At 43.5% G+C, this 22,869-nt stretch overlaps 1 protein-coding gene across 1 annotated transcript in view; it reads left to right on the top strand.

Annotated features, from left to right (window-relative positions):
• Window positions 1-22,869, top strand: part of TRAPPC9 (trafficking protein particle complex subunit 9) — a 2,581,727-nt gene that overhangs the window by 1,867,358 nt on the left and 691,500 nt on the right. The window contains exon 21 of the mRNA XM_086966259.1: window positions 20,433-20,523. Coding sequence (XP_086822385.1) covers window positions 20,433-20,523 — 91 coding nt within the window. The remainder of the gene's footprint in view (window positions 1-20,432; window positions 20,524-22,869) is intronic.

Here is a 22,869-nt window from a genome sequence, read left to right as displayed (position 1 = left end):
GACGGGACATACACCACTTGTCGCCAGATGTCATGTACCCACCAAACTGGGAGTAAGCGACCAAGAATCAGTCAATCTTACCTTTTACGTAAATAGCCCAACGCTGTCTCCTGACTAACCGAAGATGTAAAATCCAGGGTGAAATGTATGGTGTCGAGGCTTTTCTAAACAGAGGAGGCTAGTAGGCATCCTCACAAACACTGATGCAGATGCAGGGAGTGGGAAGGGGATGATAATGCAGGAACGACAAATACGGAAAAAAAAGACATGAACCTCAGGCTCTCCAGCTGTTGAGCTGTGCCTCTGAGTTCATCCAGAGTAACCAGGGACTCCCTGCTCGTTCAGACAGCGAGGCAGTGAAGATTGAATGTGCTGTCCCACTTCCACCGGGTGTCTGTTCCACACAGGGGGCGGCGTATTTTAAAACCTCGATGTACGTGCACTTATCACTTTTTGCTGCAAACAAGTGAAGCCCCGAGGCCCACGAGCTCCCACCGGTGAAATGCAAGGACGCTGGAAGCCCCTTTCACATACATGTCACTGGGAGCGTCATTGTAAGCGGAATTCCCCCGATTGTTCGCGCTTCCCATGTCTAAAGCGCTTAGAAGCAAATACATTCTACAGTGTCCTATAGAAACAAATAAACATGTTCACCCAGTTCCTAATGACCCGGACCACGATTTTTTGGATGGTTTTCAGATCACTGAACGAAATTCAAGAGAGCACTCAAAAATTCTAAACCAAATATATATTTTTTACTGTCCGACCACACGATTGTTTGATGTTTGTGTATCATGCCATAGCTATCACGCATGTATAAAATTATGTTTATTGCAATAATCCTTTAAAAAAAAACAATGCCTAGAGGAATATGAACGGTTTCCTGTCAGCGCTGCTGGCTTAGAGGATGCGTCCATGCTGTCCAGGACTTTAATACAGATGATGACATAACACTGCAATCATCATGCCTTAGCCCAGGTGCTTTCAAACTGAAACATTGAGACGCTTTGTGAGTTATTAGGGTTGAGATATGTTAATTGTTTTGGCGAATTTCACCTCGGGCGCCCCCCTCTGAAGATGGGGTACCCCAAAGGACGTCAGTTTCTCTGTGAAGGAGTGCAGGTGTCGGGAAGTGTTGAGTCACTGCTTCAGCATAAATAAATTACCAAATTTACACAACTCAAAATGAGACTAATGGAAAACCTGCTTAGAATGATTAATGAAAGCTCTTTGCCATAAATACCGTAATGATCTCAGCCGCTCCAATCCTGGAGCTTTTCAGATCGTTCACTGGTAGCAGAGCTTTAAGTAGGCCGGGGTCTGACTTTAGGAAGGATGCAAGCAAGCACCCCCGACCCCCAGGCCGGCCCTGACTACCACACGTCTAACCTTTCCAGAGTGGAAAGAGGCCTTCTACCCTACATCATTGCCGGATATAGATTAAGGGAGGGCAGAGACAATTACTGCCGCCTGAGTAATGGCAACTTCTGCTTGAGTGATAGGCTGTTAGTTTGCATTCATCTGATTGGCTAAAAATTATGTTAGTCCTCAAGTACATATTAAGGGTGTCAAGGTATTATTCATGAAAACAGCAGAGCTAAAGGAATCAACAAACATTGACTGTGGCGCGCCCTGTTCTGCTCTGCTAAAGGGGAGCCGGCTGACCCGGCTTTAACCTGTGAGGACTGTAGTCCTTCCTAGGTTGCTTGATTAACTTCCGTTCCTTCCAGCACCCCTCTGCAGAAATTGGCTCTCCTGTTCCCAATCACTTCCTCTGGAAACCAGAGGTGCATTCCAGCTGAGACATGAGCCAAGGTATGCAATAGAACCGAGTGGCGGTATTCGAAGAAACCGCTGATGTTCCCTCGCTTCTTTTTCTCTGAGAGTTTTGTTCTCCATTGCTTCCCTCCACTTTCTCATGATGGTCACTAATTGCAGTTCATGGAGTTCTAAAAGTAAGCCTTGCTGCCAGGATGGTGGTAACCCATTAGTGACCCAGCAGATACTGCCGGGATGGTGGTGAGGTCCATAATTAGTTAGCACAGGGCAGAGCCGGACTCGGAAGCAGCTCAGAAGCTGCCTAGAACATTGCATCAGTGAATGGGCATCATCTTATGCTGTACACCTCACAGACAGGCTCCACAGTGCTCCAGCTGCTGCCAGTTTCTGCCATGCGACTACCTGCACAGTGTGCTTGACAGTAGCACATGTAGAGGTTCTTTGGGGAAGAAACCTGGGAAATGCGGCAACTGACCATTCAAAAACAACATGCTGGGTCTCATTTAGTGGGATAACAAAGTACTGTGTGGCACAGAAGTTACAGAGCACTTATTAAATGTGGTGGCTATGATGAGCATTGATACAGGCAGGCACAGCGCTATGTGTAACATGAACAAGATGGAAAGCTCTGGATGAGTGATTATTTAGCGCTATCCGAGTAAAGAATGCATACAGAATGTATGAGAATCCCTCATATTGGATTCAATTATTACTCACTCTCTGTCACCTCTCAATGAGCCCATTACTCCCAGGATGGTACAATAAGGTTCTAATATGTGTAATTCCCAAATGTTTCATAAATTTGCCAAACTCATCAGAGGTAAAATGGGCTCAAGTGTATGTGATAATTTTGTCTGGAATCCCCTCCCTAGCAAATAGACACTTGAGTAATTCAATGCCCCTCACTACATTGGCACAGTTAATGAACTCCACTTCTGGCCAATATGAATAGTAATAAGCAGCCACAATACTATTTCTCTTTCTTCACCTAGTAGCAGTAAGTGGACAATGATAGCCAAACCCAGTTTGGACCAAGCCTAGTACAGCAACAGTTTTACAGGGCTAGGGACAGTGGCCTAGGACTTGTTACTAATGGCACAAGACAAACATTACCTCACATATGCTTCACACACTTATCGGGACCCAGCCACCAGAAGTTCTTCCTTACTCTCTGTTTCATGACCCTCATGTACCAAACTTACCTCCATGCCGCATGCCACTATGGACAACCAACAGATCCGAAAACCACAAAACTCTTCATTAATGCCACGCTACATGCCAATACAAGGGCACTTTTGCCTCCAACTTCTTACAATCAGTCCATCCTTTAGATGTACTCTCTGACCATCCACAACACCTAATCCCTATTCAACGCTCCCTCCACTCAGTTCCGAGTATGCCCCCATATGAAGAAACATTCAAGTTGCACATGATTACTTGGTCTTTTCTTACATCATCAGTCTATCTGCATAACAACTCAAAGGTAAATAAGAGAGGCCACTGGGCATGATATTCCTCACACCTAAAACATTCATCATTGCATTCTCTATTCCAAATAAACCTCTCATTCTTCTTGAGTAATTTGTACTTGTTATGAGCCTTCTCTGTGCACTTGGGAATAACATTCCAACAAACTGAGGAGCAACATTACATTTTTTCTTGCTCTACAGCACCAGACATTCCCCTCTCACAGGCAATCAGTAACCCATTTACTCAATACTAAAAAAACACAAATTTGCACTTCTGTGCCTTTAACGTAAATCCATTATCTTTCAAAATTGACTAAACCTAGGATTAATATTCTGTTACAAGTTTCCTCATCCTGACCATATATCAATACATCGTCTTGGAAGCAGATTACACCAAGGAAGCCCTTAAATAGACTTTCTACCATCCGCTGAAAAACCGCAAAAGCCAACCTGAAATGCATTAGTTTGAAATTAGAAAGCTCCTTCAGGCTTGATAAAAGATGCCAAATGCCTAGAATCTTGGTGCCAAATAATTTGATGATCAGCTGAGACCCTGTCTAATGTCGCAAAACCTTGGCTTCCTTCAGTGTGGATAGCAGCTCGGTGATGTTGGAAGGTAATGCCTATCAACCCAAATCCTGGAGTTCAAATCTCTTAAGTTGACACACATGTGAAGGGCCTTGTTTAGCCTTGCGTGCCAGCACAACCGTGGACAAACACTTCAAATGTTCCATGGGCTCTGGAACACATTGCACACACACATTCTCTAACTCTCCCCTAGGTTCCAGCCTCAATGCTACAGGGACACCACCGACCTGGGTGCACATCACTTTTCAGATATATGCAATGTGAGAAGCTCTTGAGTTTTACCAGTTTATCCTCAAATGCCTCTGGGTATCTTTGTTTACCGATTCCAACACTTCCACAGAACACACATTCATGCATGCACTGTTTCCTTAAAAAAAAATGTGTTTAGGATTGTTGGAGTCCAATACAATCCCAAGACTTCTCTGCTTCATCCACCACAAAAGACAAGCTTCATGTTTAGCCTCATACATATTACCTGTATCCGAGTTGCCCTTGTACTTCAGGGCGGCATCAAACCTTATCACATCGATAGGTTTACCAATATAGGCAATTGGCCTGGCAGACATGCTTGTTCCCATCCCTTCACACCGATCAGCGTGAATGGCCATCATTCTCATACATGCACCCTGCACATCAGTTTGACACTATGGTCTCTAAACTACAAGCATGTCCACAGCCAAAACAATATCATCACTATTATCGTTTTTGGCAGATGTGGCTAGAATGTCCCCGCACAACATTATTCTGGCATCACAGGACAGTTTGCCAGTTCTATGGCGCTCCTGAGGGAGAACAAGACAACATTCTATAGCAGATTGTGCTGGAAGGGATTTAATGGAAGGAGTGGAGTAAGGGGGCAATAAGGGATGCAATAGAGAAGAAAAATAAGAAATTAATTTAATTAAAAACAAACATTATAACAACTAGCCCATGTATGTATACAACCAGTGTATGCGTGAAGTGGGATGAAGGGAAGGAGGGCCCTTAAGCTTCTTGGAGAAGATTTGAGTGCATAGACTAAGAAGGTTAACTAAGGAGGTAAACTAGAGACAGGCCTAATACATGTGCCCATGAATCGTGCTGGATACAGTTCTAAATAGAACTTTAATTTGAAGAGGGTATAAAAAAATCAGCAACACTATGCACCCTTAATGAGAGGCATAATGCATAATACACATGACATGGAGTAAGCATGACAATTAAATAATTATTCTGGTTTTATACTTGTAATAGAACGACCTCTTAATACATGCTTCATTGCATACGAAATTCCAGTCTCCTGTCGAAATTGTCGCATAGACTTGAGTTCATTTTACCTCTGGTGAGACAGTTTGCAGTTATTTTGGTCATTGATTTGGATTGAACCCAGGAGTTGAAAAAGTTGCTGTGGACATTCGCACCACACCCAATGCTGATGCTAATGTCTTGCTTTTTGTAATTTTGAGGGACATGGTTCCTACTTCCAAGTTGTTAAGGCCATGAATGGGAAGGTTCTTTATTTCGACGGAGAAGGTGGAGCAGGTTGTAGCTGAAATTTTGTCATCATCAAAGTGTGTGGACTATCATGATCGGCAGTTGTATGTAGTCGGGGGGGAAACTGTGAGAGGGAAGTTGCCATGTTAGTCAAAGTTTTCAGAACCTAAGCTGGTGGTGGCTGTGAAGACATATGTGTTCCAGATGGTTGATAGCAAATGGTGGCCCATGGAGAGATTTTACATTCTGCTTAATAGGGACGTAGTATGTGATCATTTTATGACCCGTTGGTAACTTCTTTTCATTGTTTAAGTTCTTAGCATCTATGTTATTTGTATGCAAACGTCTGTCAGACCTCTTGGGAGTTTGTGGTGAAGTTTCTGTCTATCTTGAAGATGTGTTTTGGGCTTGTTGAAACACAGAACATAAAATGTGAAGATCTAGCCTGTTGTTGAGGATGGTTGGTGTTTATCCAGTGTCAGGGGCTGTCCGGGACTATGTCGGGAACACAGTCAGGGACTTGAGCAAGTACTGGAGACTGAGTAGAAAACGTACCGGGCACAGAAAGAGTAGTACAGCGCTGCCCAGGATCACACAAGGAGTCAGAGGAGAAAACGGGGATCCAAAGGGGAAGCCTGTACAAGATCTCTAAGACTCAGAAAGGAAGGGGCACTCACAAGGCAATTTAGCATTCAGACTAACTACACCAAGGACAGACGTGCAAGACATATATATCATACAACAATAACAATAAAGGGAATGTGGGGTAAAGCACTCAGGAGCTCCACACGGTAAGACTGAAGCTCAATAAGTTCCTCACCCACAATTGCTGTTACAGATACTGAATGAAAATTCCCACATATAGAATATGTATGCAAAGGCAGGGTCTGTGGAGCTTATACCTATGGTGATGTTACAACTGTAACTCAAAGGCAATACTCTCAGTGAACAAGAAACACCACCTAGGTAGTCAGCTGTGCCCACGGATCCTGGCGATCAAACAGGAACACGCAAGGCAGTAACAGCAAAGGGGTAGAACTAAACACAAGCGCAATAGACCAGGAGCTAGCAAGGAGGAGTGCTTAACAGGGAAGGAAGGAAATCACAGGGCACACTTGGCAGAAAGCAGGTAACAAACATACAAGGTAACAGAAGCAAGACAGAAGAGTAGAAATATAGCAAAATAGAACTGGAACCAAGGAAAAGGGAAGAAAGACAGGGACTGGAAAATGATATACAAAAGGTTAGGCTACAAGGGTATACTAGAATAGAATTGAAGCAGGTGTCCAGAAAGCACAGTAGTACTGAAGGCTGTGCGGTAGCAGAAACAAGAATTGAGCAAAAGTTCAGGAGTCAAGATAGCACTGCAGGCAGTGGTAATTCAGGAACAAGGGAAACTGCTGCAGGTCAGGAACAAGGAATACTAAAGCTCAAGAGTCAAGGTAGCACTGCAGGCACTGCTTGTTCAGGAGAAGGGAAACTACAGCAGGTCAGGAACAAGGAATGGGAAGGCTTAGGAGTCAGGTAGCACTGCAGGCTGTGCTACTTCAGCAACAGGAAAATTACTATAGCCCAGGAGTCAAGGTAGCACTGCAGGCAGTGCTAGTTCAAGGAAACATTAACTAGATACAGCTCAGGAACAAGGAGTCAAGAGAGAACTGCAAGCAGTGCCAATCAGAAACAAGTAATAGCTGAAGCTCAGGAACAAATAATAACTATAGCTCAGGAATTCCAGGAAACAAGGTAGCACTGCAGGCAGTGCTAATTCAGGCAAATTGAATAACTCAAGCTCTGGAAACAAGGATAGCATAAGCTCAGGGAGCACTGGAAACAAGTATCGGTCTCACCGGTACACAGCTACAATGACCTACACTGGGCTGAAGGGAGCTGGGGCTTAAAAGAGCTCACAGTACTCATGCACATCAGGTGTGAGCAGGCTAGCGGCAGCCAGCCACAGGTGAGCTGAATATCTGCATCCATCCTTGGCCTGCAGGGGTGGAGACGAAGCAATGAGCAGGGAATTCTGGGTAATGGAGTTTCAGACATGGGCAGGATGGCTTCCACAAAACCCGGCATGGATTGGGAATACATTTCATTTCCCAAATAGTGTCCAAATGGCTGGAAGTCAGTATGTACATGAAGGGGAGGACCTTGAAGCTTGTTATGACACTGGAGAGTCCCATAGTTCAGCCCTCTGGTGGTGGACACAAAAACGCAGGGAGCAAGTTGAACATCCAGGAGCCTCCATCCTACTGGTTATGTTCAGTACTTGAGGGAGAAGATTGCACTTAGTAAAGAAGATAAGTCTCCTTTGAAATTGTGTGCATCCTCTTAGTAGTGCTATTGGAATGCATCAATTCCTAGCTGTAAAGATTGTGCTTACAAAGAATGTAGAGAGGCTATGTGGAGGCATGAGACTATGGCGGTGGGTTTTATTGATGTTTGTTGTTGTGAATAGTCCATCTTTGGTCATGTTTATTTACTTCCAACAAACGTTCCAACTTTTAAACCAACATTAATAATTAAAGTTTTCCATTTGTTTGCCTCAATTGCTTATTGATTTTGTAAACAACTGCATAAAACTAAAAGCTCCCACTGCACACTTTTACATGCAGGTGTACAAGGGAGAACTGCATAATTAAGTCATGATGGATCGCGACCATCATCCATGTTCAGGCGCGAGTTGTCCCCTTACAGTATTTTTTCCTCTCTGAGCCTGCCTTGGAAATAGTATGTTTGATAAAATAGCATTGTTGAGAGGACTAATATGAATCATTCACCAGCTACAGTGTAAAGGATCTACAACAACCAGATTGTTTGTTTGTATATTTGTACAGCAAGAACCAGACCTGGGAGGGAAGTAGCACACTTTACCTACAAGGAAGAGAGAAAAAAAATACATACTTGGAGAGGCAAAACAATGACTACTCAAAAATACAAATTCATTATGCAAAGTATATGGAGGTGTTTGTTCTTTCATGGACCCATACTCCACCTCACCTGTGCCTGTGTAGAGTGGTATCCTAAGGTCCACTTTACTGGTCTGCGAACAGAGAAGAACTTTAGATAATTAAACATTGAACTAGACCGTGTAACTGCAGTACGTTTGTGAGAAAATCCTCAATACAACAATCCTATTTGGAAGAGGCATTGCAATAGTAGGAGGACGTTCTCTTCACTGTCTAACCCTTAGTTTCAGAGTCTCCTTAATCAGTTTACTTAATTTAAAGGGGTCATCCAATGTAGAGAAAAAAATACATTCTCTGTAGCTAGTCCTGCATCTGTAAAAATCACCAACAATAAGCATTGTAGAACATTCCTTTGATGTCGTCGACTGGGTTTTGAGATCTCTTGTGATAACATTCACCGGATGGTCCTTTGAAAGTAAAGTCATGAAGTTGCGGAATCCTCCCACCACCCACGCACCCCCTTGTAGTTGTGGCCGGTTTGGGTTTTACTGTTTTTGTTGTGTAGTCCTCGCTATCTCTCTAAGAAATGCATTTACATGACTCTTATGTTGTTTGTAAGTAAGTATGTTTGTTCTCAGTAGGAAATGAATGGGGTGTCTGAAATTGATTGTACCATTGAAGCAGGACGGATGAAAGCACTAGACATTTAACATTTATAAGCTGATTCACTGCTAATTAATACAAATATGAGCAATTAAAGCTAGGAACGCTGCCATATCATTTTTTCAGACTGCACAACTATGAATGCTGTGTCTATTGTGTCCCTTAAATTGACTGGGCTTCACTGTCTGATTGAGCAAAAGGAAATATTTCTGTATCCAGAGAACACATCATTTTCCTCTGACACACTCAACTGATGAGAGACTTTTTAAACAATGCTGGGGTTTTCTCTGTGCAAAGAATAAAGTATACTTTCCAGCAGTAGTCTACAGACGATAAAAACCTTGCAGTGGTTATAATTAAGGCAGATTTATACTATTTCATTGAAGTCTGGATGGAGCAAGTACAGGGATAGCCAACCTTTTCTGTAGTCAGAGCTACTTCTGATCAGTGAAAATGATTGTGAGCTACTGAATGCCAAGCAACCTCACAGTTGCCAGACACCCCTGCACCCATATTCATTGACTTTAAGCATAATGTCCATAGAGCCACACACTATGGTTTGAACAAAATACTTTGACTAGAGGCACTATGACAGGGCTGCCATGTGTTTCTTTGAGAGTGTGGTCTTTCGGGATGTATGAACACGTGTTCCTGTGAATAAATAATATATTTGTATGGGTGAATGAGAGTCTGTGCTGTGTTTTCTTGTGGCACAGGATATACCTGTCACCATATGTGGAAATGTTACATGTATAACACAAACATACACATATATTTTTTTTAATGGGAGAAATTTAAAGTGCAGAAAAATGTTCAGCAAAAATGTTCATAATATCGAACATTTTTCTGCACTTTAAATGTCTTCCACTTATAAAAATGGCTGTATTTTTCAGTAATGTATATATGACACTGTATCTCTCAGCGACTGGAAACAAGACTCCTGCTGTGTGTAAATGCGACACTTTGAAATGGGAGAAAATGTAACTGAAGAGTTAACTTTATGTTTATATGGATTCCATAAAACTAATCATTTACATTTTCTCTCATTCCAAAGTGTTGCATCTACAAACAGCAGGCATCTTGCACTCTGTGGCCTGTTGACAAGGTGGCCTATTTGTTACAGAAAACATGGCTATTTGTTTAAATAGGAGGCATTTAAAGTGAAGAAACATGCTTCATACTATATTGAGACATACTTGGCTTAATTGAAATTTGAGTCAGACATTGACCCAATGTTTTATTGAAATATTTTTCTTAACTTTAAATTTCTCCCATTTAAAAAAAGACTATTTGTCCGTTATAAATATGGCACACAGGGTCTACGGGACAATGGGAGCAAGAGGCCTGATGCTTGTAAATGGGACACTTTGAAATGGGTGAAAATTAAAATGAAGAGTTAACGTTATCATTAAGGTAACACTTCATTTTAATGTTCTCCCATTTAAAAGCATTCAGAAGCATCTTTTTGTTCTCACCCAATATTGAACTGCAAAGAACTGAGAGAACTACGTGGATATGTTACAAATTATAACAATATAATATGTGTACTAGGTTTAATCCTAGTTTCCCCCACACTGATTGTGTATGCTGAGATAGAGAATTATCAGTTCCAGACCTTACAGTTATGCTTTAGGGCAGACAACAAAGTGCGCCTCCTTTTCATGGAAGTTGTAAAAAATGTGTAGTATTAGTTTAGGAGGTGAGTATCCACTTCAAATAATAACCACAGTCCTTGTTAGGGTGAATCACTGAAGTCACTAACTTTACCTGAGCACCACTCCCTGGTAGCTTTGGCAAAGAGCAGACAGGCTTAACGTAGAAGCAATGTGTAAGGTATTTATGGAATGCTCAAACAGTATTAAAGTCAAAACACAACACAAGAAAAATCTCAAACTAATTTAAAAAATAGAGTAAGTTTTAAAAAGTACAGTGACAGCAAAACACCAAAAATCCAATAACGGAAATTAGAGTTATGAATTCTTAAAGTTTAAAGTGCAAAATAGAAGCATAAAGCATTAAGAGCCAACCGCAGTCATCTGGTTGTTCTTGACCAGGACATGGGTAAAGCTCAGGGCTGACTGCATTGAGCGTGCGTTGGATATGAAGACCAGGTTTGTCCCAAGTGACTTACTGTCCTCCACTAGGCGGGAGCCTGGATAACAACAGTAGTGAAAAGTTCAAATGATCTCCTTTCCTGCAGCAACATGTTTATTTGAGCAAGAAAGGGATGAGCTTAAAAGAAAAGGTGGTGTTGAGGACTTCACCAGGACCGTCATCCACCACCTGGAGGAGGGCAGTAAGTCACTCAAATGACAGAGCCAATGATGTAATATAATATACACTGCAAGTTGTGAAAGTGTGGTTGACGGTCTCCGAGACAATGTCACAGAGACTCTGACACATTGACATAAGTGAGCCATTCTCCCTCTACTGATCATTAGCTTATTACCCTCAGAAGCTGAAATGATCTCCCCCTCCCCCCCCCCCCCACACACACACTCCATAATATCTTCTGAGGTTATCTGGTCACGCCAGACCGGGGCAAAGTCAAAAGTTCAGGTTGATGGCAATGGAGCGCTGACCAGATACTGGAGCCATGCAAGGCCCGCTGAACAAATTACCTTGATCCTGGTAGCAGCAGCGAGATACAGGGCACAGCAGAGAGATTTGTTGGTGTCGATCGATCCCATGCTCTAGGTGATACATTGATTTTCTTCACGCAGGGGTGGCGATGCTCCGGTTCCAAAGACGATGCACCGAACCGAGAGGCGTTGTTTCAGTGATCAATGCACCGGGTTTCTCTGCACAGTCGAGGGGAGGCATCGACGTCCCACACTGCAGCAGTGGCAATGCGACGGTTCCAATGCGTAGGTTCTTTAAGGCAATTGGCTGGTTCCGAGTGTGATGCACCGATTCTGCTCCTGCAACAGCAACAATGCGTCGTTCTGCTTCACGCAGATAGATGTGTCAGTTCGACTGGAGCAAGCACCTGTGGCCACTTCCAGTGGACCAGGCACAGTAGCAGGTGGTGATACTTTGATATCCCTGAGCCTAAAAATATGATATTTAACACAAAAGAGGGGCGAGGGTCAAAACAATTTATACTCTAACTCCCCAGACCCCCAAGAAACTCTAATATACGCACAAAGGGGGTGTATAGAGTAGATAACGTAAACAAAATAAGCAAACAGAGAAGGCCCCAATAAGGCAAATCACTCTATTTGAAAAAACTGCCCTCACTCACATACCGAAGAATGTGACATGCTTCATCATCTGGCCTGCTTGCAATACGCCCTGGTGTAGCTACACACAAGGCGGAGCATTAGGGAGGGGGAAAAAATAATAAATTTCTCTTAACAAGACATACAGTCAAGACAAGTGGACATAGACGACATGTAACACAAATATTGGTGAAAGCCGTGCAAACACCAAGTGACCACAACTGAAAAGTGCAACGAAAAGTGCAGTTTGGAAGAGTGATTAAAACTGATTAAGGGTGTCAACCAGAACATAACCTTTATTAAGCTTTTCTTGACACCCCTATCAGGATTAAAAAGAGGATGGGAAAAAGCCTCAAAGAGATAATTTAGGAATCTCAAAGCTTCCCTCCTACCACTGCCAGAGTCAACATGTTTCGACCGCTCTGTATGTGCCCATAGGGTCACTCCCGTCTTCTTCAGGACCGTCTCATTCAGTGCCACTCTGGGTTTCTACGTACTTTGGATAATGATACCCCAAGGGTAAGGTAGGTCCGCTAGATCCGTACCTCTCCCGTGATGTGTGTGGAGACAGTTCCCTCAAGTGCGGGAAAACATTCACGAGTTTATAGATTTTACAAACTCGAACTGGTGTCCGGTAAGAAGGACGCCAAAGAACACAATCGTTCTGTAGGCAAGTCCCGGCTTAGTCACCTGCAGACCGTGACACCGCGCAGACCAGATACTGGAGCCATGCAAGGCCCGCTGAACAAATTACCTTGATCCTGGTAGCAACAGCGAGATACAGGGCACAGCAGAGAGATTTGTTGGTGTCGATCGATCCCATGCTCAAGGTGATACATTGATTTTCTTCACGCAGGGGTGGCGATGCTCCGGTTCCAAAGACGATGCACCGAACCGAGAAGCGTTGTTTCAGTGAACAATGCACCGGGTTTCTCTGCGTAGTCGAGGGGAGGCATCGGCTTCCCACACTGCAGCAGTGGCAATGCGACGTTTCCAATGCGTAGGTTCTTTAAGGCGATTGGGTGGTTCCGAGTGTGATGCACCGATTCTGCTCCTGCAAGAGCAACAATGCGTTGTTCTGCTTCACGCAGACAGATGTGTCAGTTCGACTGGAGCAAGCACCTGTGGCCACTTCCAGTGGACCAGGCACAGTAGCAGGTGGTGATACTTTGATATCCCTGAGCCTAAAAAATATGAGTCAAGCCAGCAAGCCCTTGGAAATCACTCAGAGTCCAATTCTTTCTCAGCAGGGGCAGAGGGTAGCAGGGCAACACAGGAGATCATCAGTTCTTTCAGAGAAACAGTCCAACAGAGTGACGGTCCTTGTAGCAACACAGCAGTCCTTCTTACTGACTGAGAAAGAGTTGTTTTACAGGTCCAGAAGTGTCTGATTTGGTGGAGTCAGAGACCCAGTGCTGATATCCAGTTGTGCGTTTGAAGTGGGGGTGACTTCAAAGAAGGGTCTTTGATGTGCGCAGAGGTCCTTTCTTCCTACCTCTGGCTCCAGACTCACCATACGGGGTAATCAACCCTTGTGTGGGGAGAAGACACTGCCTATTAAGGTGTAAGTTTCACACAGACACATCAAACCTTCCTTTGTGTGTGGCTCTTTAGAGGGAATGCGCAAAGGCAAGTTGCCACCCACCCAGATGTGTATTGGAGAGAGGCTTCAGGCACAAAGAGCTTTAAAAGCTGAGAAATACCAACTTTCTAAAAGTAGTATTTCTAAAATTGTAATGTTAAATCCAACCAGTAAAGAGGATTCTTCATTGCCATTACAATGATATGGAACACCACAGAGCTACTCCTTCTCAATTGGAAATTGCAGCTTAAAAGTGTAATAAGGAATTCCCAATGTTAACTATGAGAGGAGTAAGCCTCGGCCTCACAGTAATGAAAAACTAAATGGAATGCTTTTCATTACCAGGACATGCAAAACTCAAAAGTACATGTCCTACCTATTACTTACATAGCACTCTGCACTATGGGCAACCTTGGGCTTAACTTAGGGGTGACATATATAATAAGAGGGGAGTTTAAGGCTTGGCAAGGGGTTTAAAATGCCAAGTTGACATGGCAGTGAAACTACAAACACAGGCTATGCAGTGGCAGGCCTGCAACATGTTTACTCTTGTCAGGAGACCGCTTGCACCAGTCCGTTTCTCCTGTTAGCGCAGCCTAAAACAGAGACAATTACTAACCATGAAAGCGGGGTGAGGATGTGGCGCAATGGCCAGAGCTACCGACTTCGGAGTAGGGGAACCAGATTCGAGTCTTGGCGTCGGCTCAACATCCTGTGATTCTGGATAAATCACATAATAATATTAATTCATAATTGAATGTGTCCTTAACTGGTGCTCATGAAAAGCGCCAGTGTTGATAGTTAAGTGTCTGTGCTGAGCTCTGGCGAGCACCGGCTCAAATTAAGCACTGGGTTAGACTAGGCTGCTGGTGCAGTTTCCCACCAGAAAGATTTGAAGTACTGTCGGTGGCCTGGGAAGTCTGATAAAAGTCCTACATCACTTTGGGAGTGAACAGGGAGATGCATTCCAAGAGAATTCCTGTATCAAATGAACCAATCTGCATGGCCAATACTTTGGTGCAGTCATGTGTTTGCAGGAGCCCTGAATCAATTTCTGCCCAGAGATTGGTTGTGGGCTGCAAGCCACTTCAGACCCATGGCAAAAATATGTCATAGAAATTCCCCCCATGAGGGGAGGGACCCCTGGTAGTGACGCTGAGATTGCAACCTTAACGGATTCCTGTATGTTGCAAGGTGTAATCTACTTGTTTCCGACTGCATGTCGATTTTTCCTGTGTCAATCTGAGCTGCTATGTTGCACAGTGTAATGTGTCTGACTTGAATTTCCTCAATAAAGGTTTTGAAAAACAACAACAACAAAAATATATATATATATATGTCATAGAAATGATTGCTGAACATATTCCAGGCCAACTCGGCTGTTATTCCATCTGGTTGTGGCAGCCCTTGGCTAATTTGCCGCCCCCTTCCCAAAGTTCACCAGGCAGACTCTAAGGTAGCCGTTAATTGTTGTAAATAGAAAACTAAGCCATGGTTGAGTTCTATGCTGAGGAACATTTATTTTGATGCAAAACATGAAAATAGGGTTAGACATGAGACACTGTCTTCAGTATTTTTACGTCATTGCAAGTGTTTTTTTCTGCCATAAGCAAAGTGACATTTTGTTGCCCCCAGTTCAACCAGGAGGGGGCAACTTGTCCTGCTTTTCAAAGCCATCTGTCGCCCCCTGCTGGTAGCGCCTTGTGCAGCCACCCGATCGGCCGTAAAACTAGCACAGCTTAAACGCTGTGACTGGAGAGTCTTTTTTTAAATTCTATTTGCACTTTTTAAGTTATTCTTTGCAAAAGTGTGTTTTTCTTCTGAAGGAACGTTTATTCAAAACCTTGAGCAGTTAAATATTTCTAACACTGGAGTAATGACAGAAAAACATCAGGGGGCAGATGTGTTTTCCCAAACCTCTCGCCCACGTTTGATGCTGATCAGCGAGTCTTTTTTTCATGAATGTAACATAAGCCTATTCATCCAGCTCAAAATATTTGGTTTTTAATAAAAGAAGGAGGAAAACGTGTTGAACTCAAACGCCTTCGTGTGTTCAGTAGCAGAAAGAAGCGAGTGCAAGCCTCAGAACGGAGCCATGAAAGGCTGCGCTGGCGCAGGGCCTGTGATCCGGCTCCCGGCTGTGATCAAACCCCAATCTGGTGCAAAAGAAAGGCCGCGAACCACCCGGCGCATTAACCAGCGGCCAGGGAGACCTCGCCGCCATCCTGTTACCCTAGATCTGTCGCTGCGGGAGTCCCGGCTGTCTCTGAAAATGGAAGTTCAGAGCAAAAGTTTCAGAGGATGAAACTTGAAAGGGGGGAGGTGTTAAACTGTCTCCCTTGTCTCATATCAGCAACTGTGTTTGTGTAAGGAGTGAGGAAGTGTGTGTGTGTGATGCTCGCTTTCAGAGGGTCTTTTCCAAAATCCTAGCTGAATAAAGGTGAAATGAAAACACTAAATGACTGATAACAAGCGAAGAAGTAATTAATGTGTATGACTTCCATAGGAAATCATTAACCCGAGTAGCGGGTTCGAAATCTGCCTATACACTGCCATTAATGCTACACCAGTGAAAATAACATGTTTTACAATTCTGTGAGGCCTCTTGCGTAGGGGGGATAGGGGGGCAGTCACCTCCACGGTAATCCCCTTACTTACCCACTCTTCTATGCTACATTAAACCAGTGGTAGGGTGCAGTAGAGGCTGGCAGGAAACTGGGGTGGCGGGGAAGAAAAATATATAAAAGAAAAAAAACACCTACCTTCTCACGGCTGTCGTCTCTCCTCAGCTTCGCTTCCTGATGAGTCCCGGTAGCAGGAAGCACACAGGCTCCACTAAGCCAATCACAATGCTGCAATGTGATTGGTCTGAGCGCTATGGCTCAGCGCTCAGACAGGGACTATGATCCTGTGCATTACTGCTGGTGGGGAACACGCAAAGTGTGCATGACTGTTTGGCCGGCTAAACCATCATGCACACTTAAGTGCATGAACCATCCCTCCCCTTGTGGTGCCAGCCCTGCCCCACCCTCACCAAACCCTGTAGCTCCAAAAATAAAATGGTACTAACGATGTTACTATCATTTTTTTTCCCTTTTACCTGCTGTAAGAGCAGTGGGGGTCCGCTCCTCCTCCTTAGCGGAAGAGCCACCCCTGGTAGGGTGGTGGAAAGAGTTAAGTGGCGGTATATGGAGGATGAGGGCCCATCATGTCCGCCATTCTTCTGGTCTTTGCTTAGCTGGCGGCGGCTTAGTTAAAACCGCCGTCATCATAGGTCTGGCTGTCCTTTTTTTCTTCCATCAAGAGCGGACAGCACTGCCTGACCTGGGAGGGGTCTAGAGGCCTAGTGGTGGTGGCGAGCTGCATGATGCCAGGTATTCTTTGTGTGAAGGGTTGATGTGGGCGGCGGTCTGCAGGTATTGATTTGGCTCACTTTCAGGCACAATACTACAGTTGCTGTTACAAAGTTTGCTGGTCTATCTGGAGACTAGCACCTTACAGAGAATAAGGGCCGTATTTAGACTTTGGTGGGAGCGAGCCTTCGGCCAATTATTTGCACATGTCCAGTCTGCTCTATTTAGGGCATACTGGATGCCTGCGCACACTAAATAGGGTAAGTTATGTTATGTTATGTTAATTTTGATTTATATAGCGCCAAATCACCGACAGGTCTCTTAGCGCTTGCTTTGGGAACCCTTCCTGGCTTTCCCTGCGAGATAACCCCTACTGGGCATCCCCAAGGTGAAGACCAGGCATCCCATCGCAGTGGGGCCATAGTGGAGATTAAGCAAGCTATTGCCCAGAGTTGCAGAGTGGGACCACATGATTGGAGTAGGCACCGAGGCGAGAATTATCGAGTCCGTCGACATTTTTGAGCTCAAGACCCTGCCGCGTCGGGAATTGAACCCTGGTCCCGGGTCGGACCTCTGCATCAGGGTCTGCCTCCTCTAACCAGTGAGCCACACTTCTCCACCCAAATCCACCAAACTCTAAATACTCAAAGTTTGTTTCACTTCATCTTGAGCAGCACACTATATGAGCTCCTCAAGAGAAGAGAAAAAACCCACACTTTTTTTTTTTAAATGTGAACATAGAATATCTGATTAAAATGTTGCCCTGAGGAATTCGCAGGTTGTTAATACATAATAAGGTTTCCTCCAACCACATGGAACGTTATGATTAAATGAAGTCACTGAAGAATAAAATATTATTTCAAAATTAATTTCATTTCGTAATTGGTGCCTTATTTATATTAAACACTGACACCTTGGAGTCCTGTTTCGTCATGTGAGTGCCTTAAAGCACTGAGCAATATTCACATTAGAATCCTCTATGACTATTATTCTCTCTACACAGATTACATGCAGACCAACTCAAGACCACAGTAAATCTACGACGAAACATCAGCACTTCTGCCCTTCTCATTTAAAGCTGACATTTAATTTACATTTCTGCCTACTTTTAATTGTTAAGACAAGAGCACCAATATCCTTTGCATTGAAAATAAAGCAGCTGGGCTGGAGCCCTACAGCACTCAATATTAATACAACCGACTAGGAAACAACTTAGACAGAACAATGTACAAACAACAATGCACAGAAATTCCATATTGTGGGTTTTCAACTATGGGTGGGCGGAATTTGCGTAGTCGTGCTATGCAAAGCTCTGCGAAATGGTAAAAAATCTCAGCGAACACGCAGAAGTTCAACGAACACGCGGAATTGCTTGTTCCACCCGTAAGCGATGCTTTTTTCCTGTTCGCGAACGCTGTTTGTATGCTCAGGGAGAAATATCTTGCGAACACGCATTTTGAAAGCGCAAAGAAGCAAAAAAATCTGCAAAGCCGCGATCGCAGGATTTTTGGCAATTCCATGTTTTCTGTGGAACGCGAAATTACCCAAATTCCGCAGATTCTGCGAGCGGAACGGAATTTACCACTCAGGCCTAGTTTCAACAGCCCTTTTCACTAAAGAACAACACACACAAACTCCTAGCATGATATATTATACCAATCCACTCACACACAACCAGCACCACAAATCTACCATTCTTTTTTCCGGGAGGCTGCAGGGGTGCGTGGCTGGTTTTGGTAGTGGCGGCCGGTTTTGTAGGAGCGCAGCAGTTTCAAAGGCACTGCAAAGTTTCTTGTATATCCAGCAGTTTTCAGGCAACATTAAAAGTGTCAAGATAACGCAGGTGAAAAATGTACCTGCTGGAGAGAAGTGGGAGTTTTTTATCTAGTGGCAGTTTTTACACATATAAATAGTTCAGAGGGTTATATGCCTGCTGCAAAGAACGTGTACCATGCAGATTAAAGAACAGCATTTTATGTGCATAGATCAGTGCATTACTGCTTTTATCACAGATTTAATTTTCCTAATGTGAAGTTCATAAGTTACAATCATAATGTAGCACCGTGAGCTATGAACTGCCATCAAGGAGCTGCATGCATACTACATGGTATCGTTGAGAAAATTATGTTTTTCTCAGTCTTTCATTATGCTGAGTTTGCTAAAAAGGTTTGTTTGGGTAATATACATTCTTATTAAAGTCAACCCTAACCACTGTGTTATGTTCTGAAACCTTAGTTTGTGCTTCTCCAGACTAAGCACTCTTAAGAAGGGCCTACCAGTATGGGTGACATGTGAATCCTACACCTTGTACTGCTCTTTGCCTTATGTAACATTTTCTATACACTGATTTACACTTGTCTGATTCATTGTCTGTGTGTGTGTGTGGTGTGGAATGCCCTGACACCCTACACTGGGAAGAGAGGTGCTACAAAACAAATAAAAGAAATGAAAGACATGTGACAGAGGGGCAATGGAGAGATGAGAGGTACTGTTGGAGGGTGATGGTGAGAGAATCATTGCAGGGCCCAACAAAGATTGCCATATCTGGTGCACAGTAAGGTGATCCTTTACTATGCTTTAAAAGCTAAAACAGTTGAATATGTAATGACTAATCTGTTGTAGAATGTACCATTTCTTCCCTGATATTCTTGGAGGGGACCCACCAACTGCCCCCCACCCCCCTTTTAGTGGTCAGGCTCTTTCACTGCACTCGCTATACACCCTGCGGGGGCTGGTCTGAAAACATTTGCCAGGTCTGCTTTGGGTTTTAGTCAGGCCCTGCTACCTTAATATGAATATTCACTGGTCTGCAACACATTAAAGCACACACTCAACAAACACCAACATACAAAAGTACTCTTCTAAACAAAACGGTCAACGTGCAACAGCAGTTTTCTTATAAACCAGCAGATGAACTTCAGGACTGTGCAGCACTACCTAGTTTGTCTAGTTAATGCACACACATGCAAATTTGATTGCGCACGTTAAATAAACCAGTTAGCATACAAGCGTCTTGCAACACAGCTAATTACTTGGTTTTTTTTTTACAATAATTGAGCCTACATTTATGTTGTATGGTCAGTATATATATAACGCACGCACCAGTGTTTCCTACAACATCTGTTGGCTCTGTCAATACCTGCTTCAAATTCAGGTTGTTTTAATTTTTGCATGCTCATGTCAGATGAAAGAAGCACTATATATATATATATATATATATATATATATATATATATGTATATATATATGTATATGTGTGTGTGTATATATAGACTTTCGTTTTCCTCAAAATGAATGTTTTTCAATGTAAATGTTTGATTACTTTGCAAGCTGATTACGCTATTATTGTACTCATGTTGGTTATATAAGCCACGTTGTCCTTAACTTGTTCTCACCCATCTCTGAAGCGTGAAGGAGAGGCCAGCGTGGAAGGGGTCCTCAACCAGCTGATCCTGGAGCACCTGCAGCTGGCCCCTCTGCAGTGGGGTGAGTACAGCTAGCATTCACTGTGGATCTGCCACATGATGCGGTGTGGCCCAGACCTCTAGGCTTCCAAAGTCACATCTGTAAACCTGGTTTTTGATGACCCAAGCGTTGTCCAATCACCAAATCACCAATGAGCTCAAATCAGTGTTTACAATCTCCAACAGGGGATTGGAATACATTAGGGCGACTGTTGATATGTGTACTGTCATGTGTGCGTGTGTGTGCGCAATAACCACATATTTGGTTGCTATTATACAAACGGAGTCTCTAGACTCTGAGTAGGTCACTGGTCAATTCATCATTCTACCATTTTTTCCTTTGGACATCACTGTTGCCCAAGTCTGAATCCACTTGGTACAGCGGAGGAGTGAAACGGGGTCTAAAGAAGTGTGGCTAAAGGCATGCCATTGGCCAGCTGGCAGGGGTGTTGATTTGATTTTAATATTATAGAGCGCAGTGTATGCCCTTGGGCGTCTTGGCACTGACTTTCTCACGGAGACAGTGGAAGAAACTATAAGGGAAGAGTGAAGAGCAAAGTCATATTCAATTGCTTTAAACAAGGGCGTGGTAGAGGTTCATGCCAGTGAACGCTGGTAAAGGCTGTGGGCAGTGATCAGTGGGCAGTGGTCCTGGCAGAGATGAAGACCTCACTATCCTCCCACAGAGTATGATCAAAGGCAGTGCCTTGCAAGCTGTGGGGCAGGAGGAGTAGGCTGGCCATGCTTTGCGCCCAGAGGTCACAGGGCACAGCTAAATGCATGCTGTGGCAGTAGTCTCTGGGGATCAGTACAGCCGCAGGCTCGAACTGGCATGTAGGGCAATCTGGCAGTGCCAGAAGGGCTGGTCTGACACGTCAGTGTGAGGGTCGAGTTTTGTCTGTTTGTGGGCCTCTTTTACGATCAGGTGGCTTGATTTTACCTGTAATTTCCCTGATATTACCACAAACATTGTCTGCGGCAAGCACAAATGCAGTCTCCCATGCCTTGCAAAACACCTAAATCATGTGTCTTTACAAGTTCAACACTGCCACAATTTGCGCCACTTTTTAAAAATCTATCTGATTTACTTCTGGGACTCACATTTATTTTGGTGCCGCAGCCTATTTTCTGTCCTAGTCCGACTCTGTCTACGTATAGTGCCCTCAAGGCGTGACCAGTGTGTACTGGACGAGATGGTACTATATGGAGTGTAGCCAAAGATCACAAGCTGTGCACTGGACACACACTATGACAAAAGGACATTCCATGTCGACAATCACAGGCCATGCCCAGTGGCTACTGGGAGTAACAGCACAGCACGCTTGAGGGCAGTTGTTGATGTATATGTTTACAGATCCCAAAATGCCATTGAAAAGGCTTCATTAATGTAAGTTACGGTTGTCACTAATGAAAATATCTTAATAAGTCAGTCTAATATTGAATTTGAAAGGATGTTGTGGTTGTGCAACCATAGCACCGTACCATGATTTGCTAAGATTTTGCACAAGACATCATCACACCATTGATAGCATCGCTTGTGACATCACATGAGACTTCACACAAGTTATTAGCATCACGGCACTCCCGAACAATTATTTATTTTCAGCTCTGTTTGCTTATGGAGGAAATAGATCATCTTGCAAATATATTATCTCAGCAGAAACACGCTCATATTAGCAATAGTACTGGCAGCCTTCTAACTGCCATTGATATGTGTATGTGTATATATGTATATATATATATATATATATATATATATATGTATGTATGTATGTATGTATGTATGTATGTATGTACTGGTGAGTTTACCTGCAGTAAACTTTTCACATCCGTGTCATGAATATCTCTCTGTTTCTACATCCGTTTTGTCCATTGCCGGTTATGGGAGGATTTTGGGGGTTGGCATTCTGGATCTGTTTTTTTTACTTATGCTGTGAGGTTTGTGAGGCCATAAGCATTACCTTTGGTGTGCAAGTTATGGTTTGCACGACTTTTGTGCGAAATATGGAGTGAACCATAACTGGCACATTTATGTGTTTATCAGTTTTAATTAGTAACTATAATTGCTTTTTAAGTAAATATCATATGTACACCTTACTGCTTTAACTGTATATATATATAGAGAGAGAGAGAGAAAGAGAGAGAGAGAGAGAGAGAGGGAGAGAGAGAGAGGGAGAGAGAGAGAGGGAGGGAGAGAGAGAGAGAGAGAGAGATTTGTGTGTGTGTATGTAAGAAAATCAGCACTTGGACAGCTCAGGAAATCTGTCTGAAGCTTTTACCAACACGGAGCTCTTTTGTGCTGTATTTTAGTTTAATTGCTTTGTTTAGCTCGATTAAGTGGCTAGGTTGGTCACGACTCGACAAAGCG

The sequence above is a fragment of the Lissotriton vulgaris genome, chromosome 4_1, assembly GCF_964263255.1.
Source record: "Lissotriton vulgaris chromosome 4_1, aLisVul1.2, whole genome shotgun sequence".
Taxonomy (NCBI): Eukaryota; Metazoa; Chordata; class Amphibia; order Caudata; family Salamandridae; genus Lissotriton; species Lissotriton vulgaris.
Note: the sequence above shows the minus strand (reverse complement) of the source record. Positions and strands in the feature narration are given on the sequence as shown.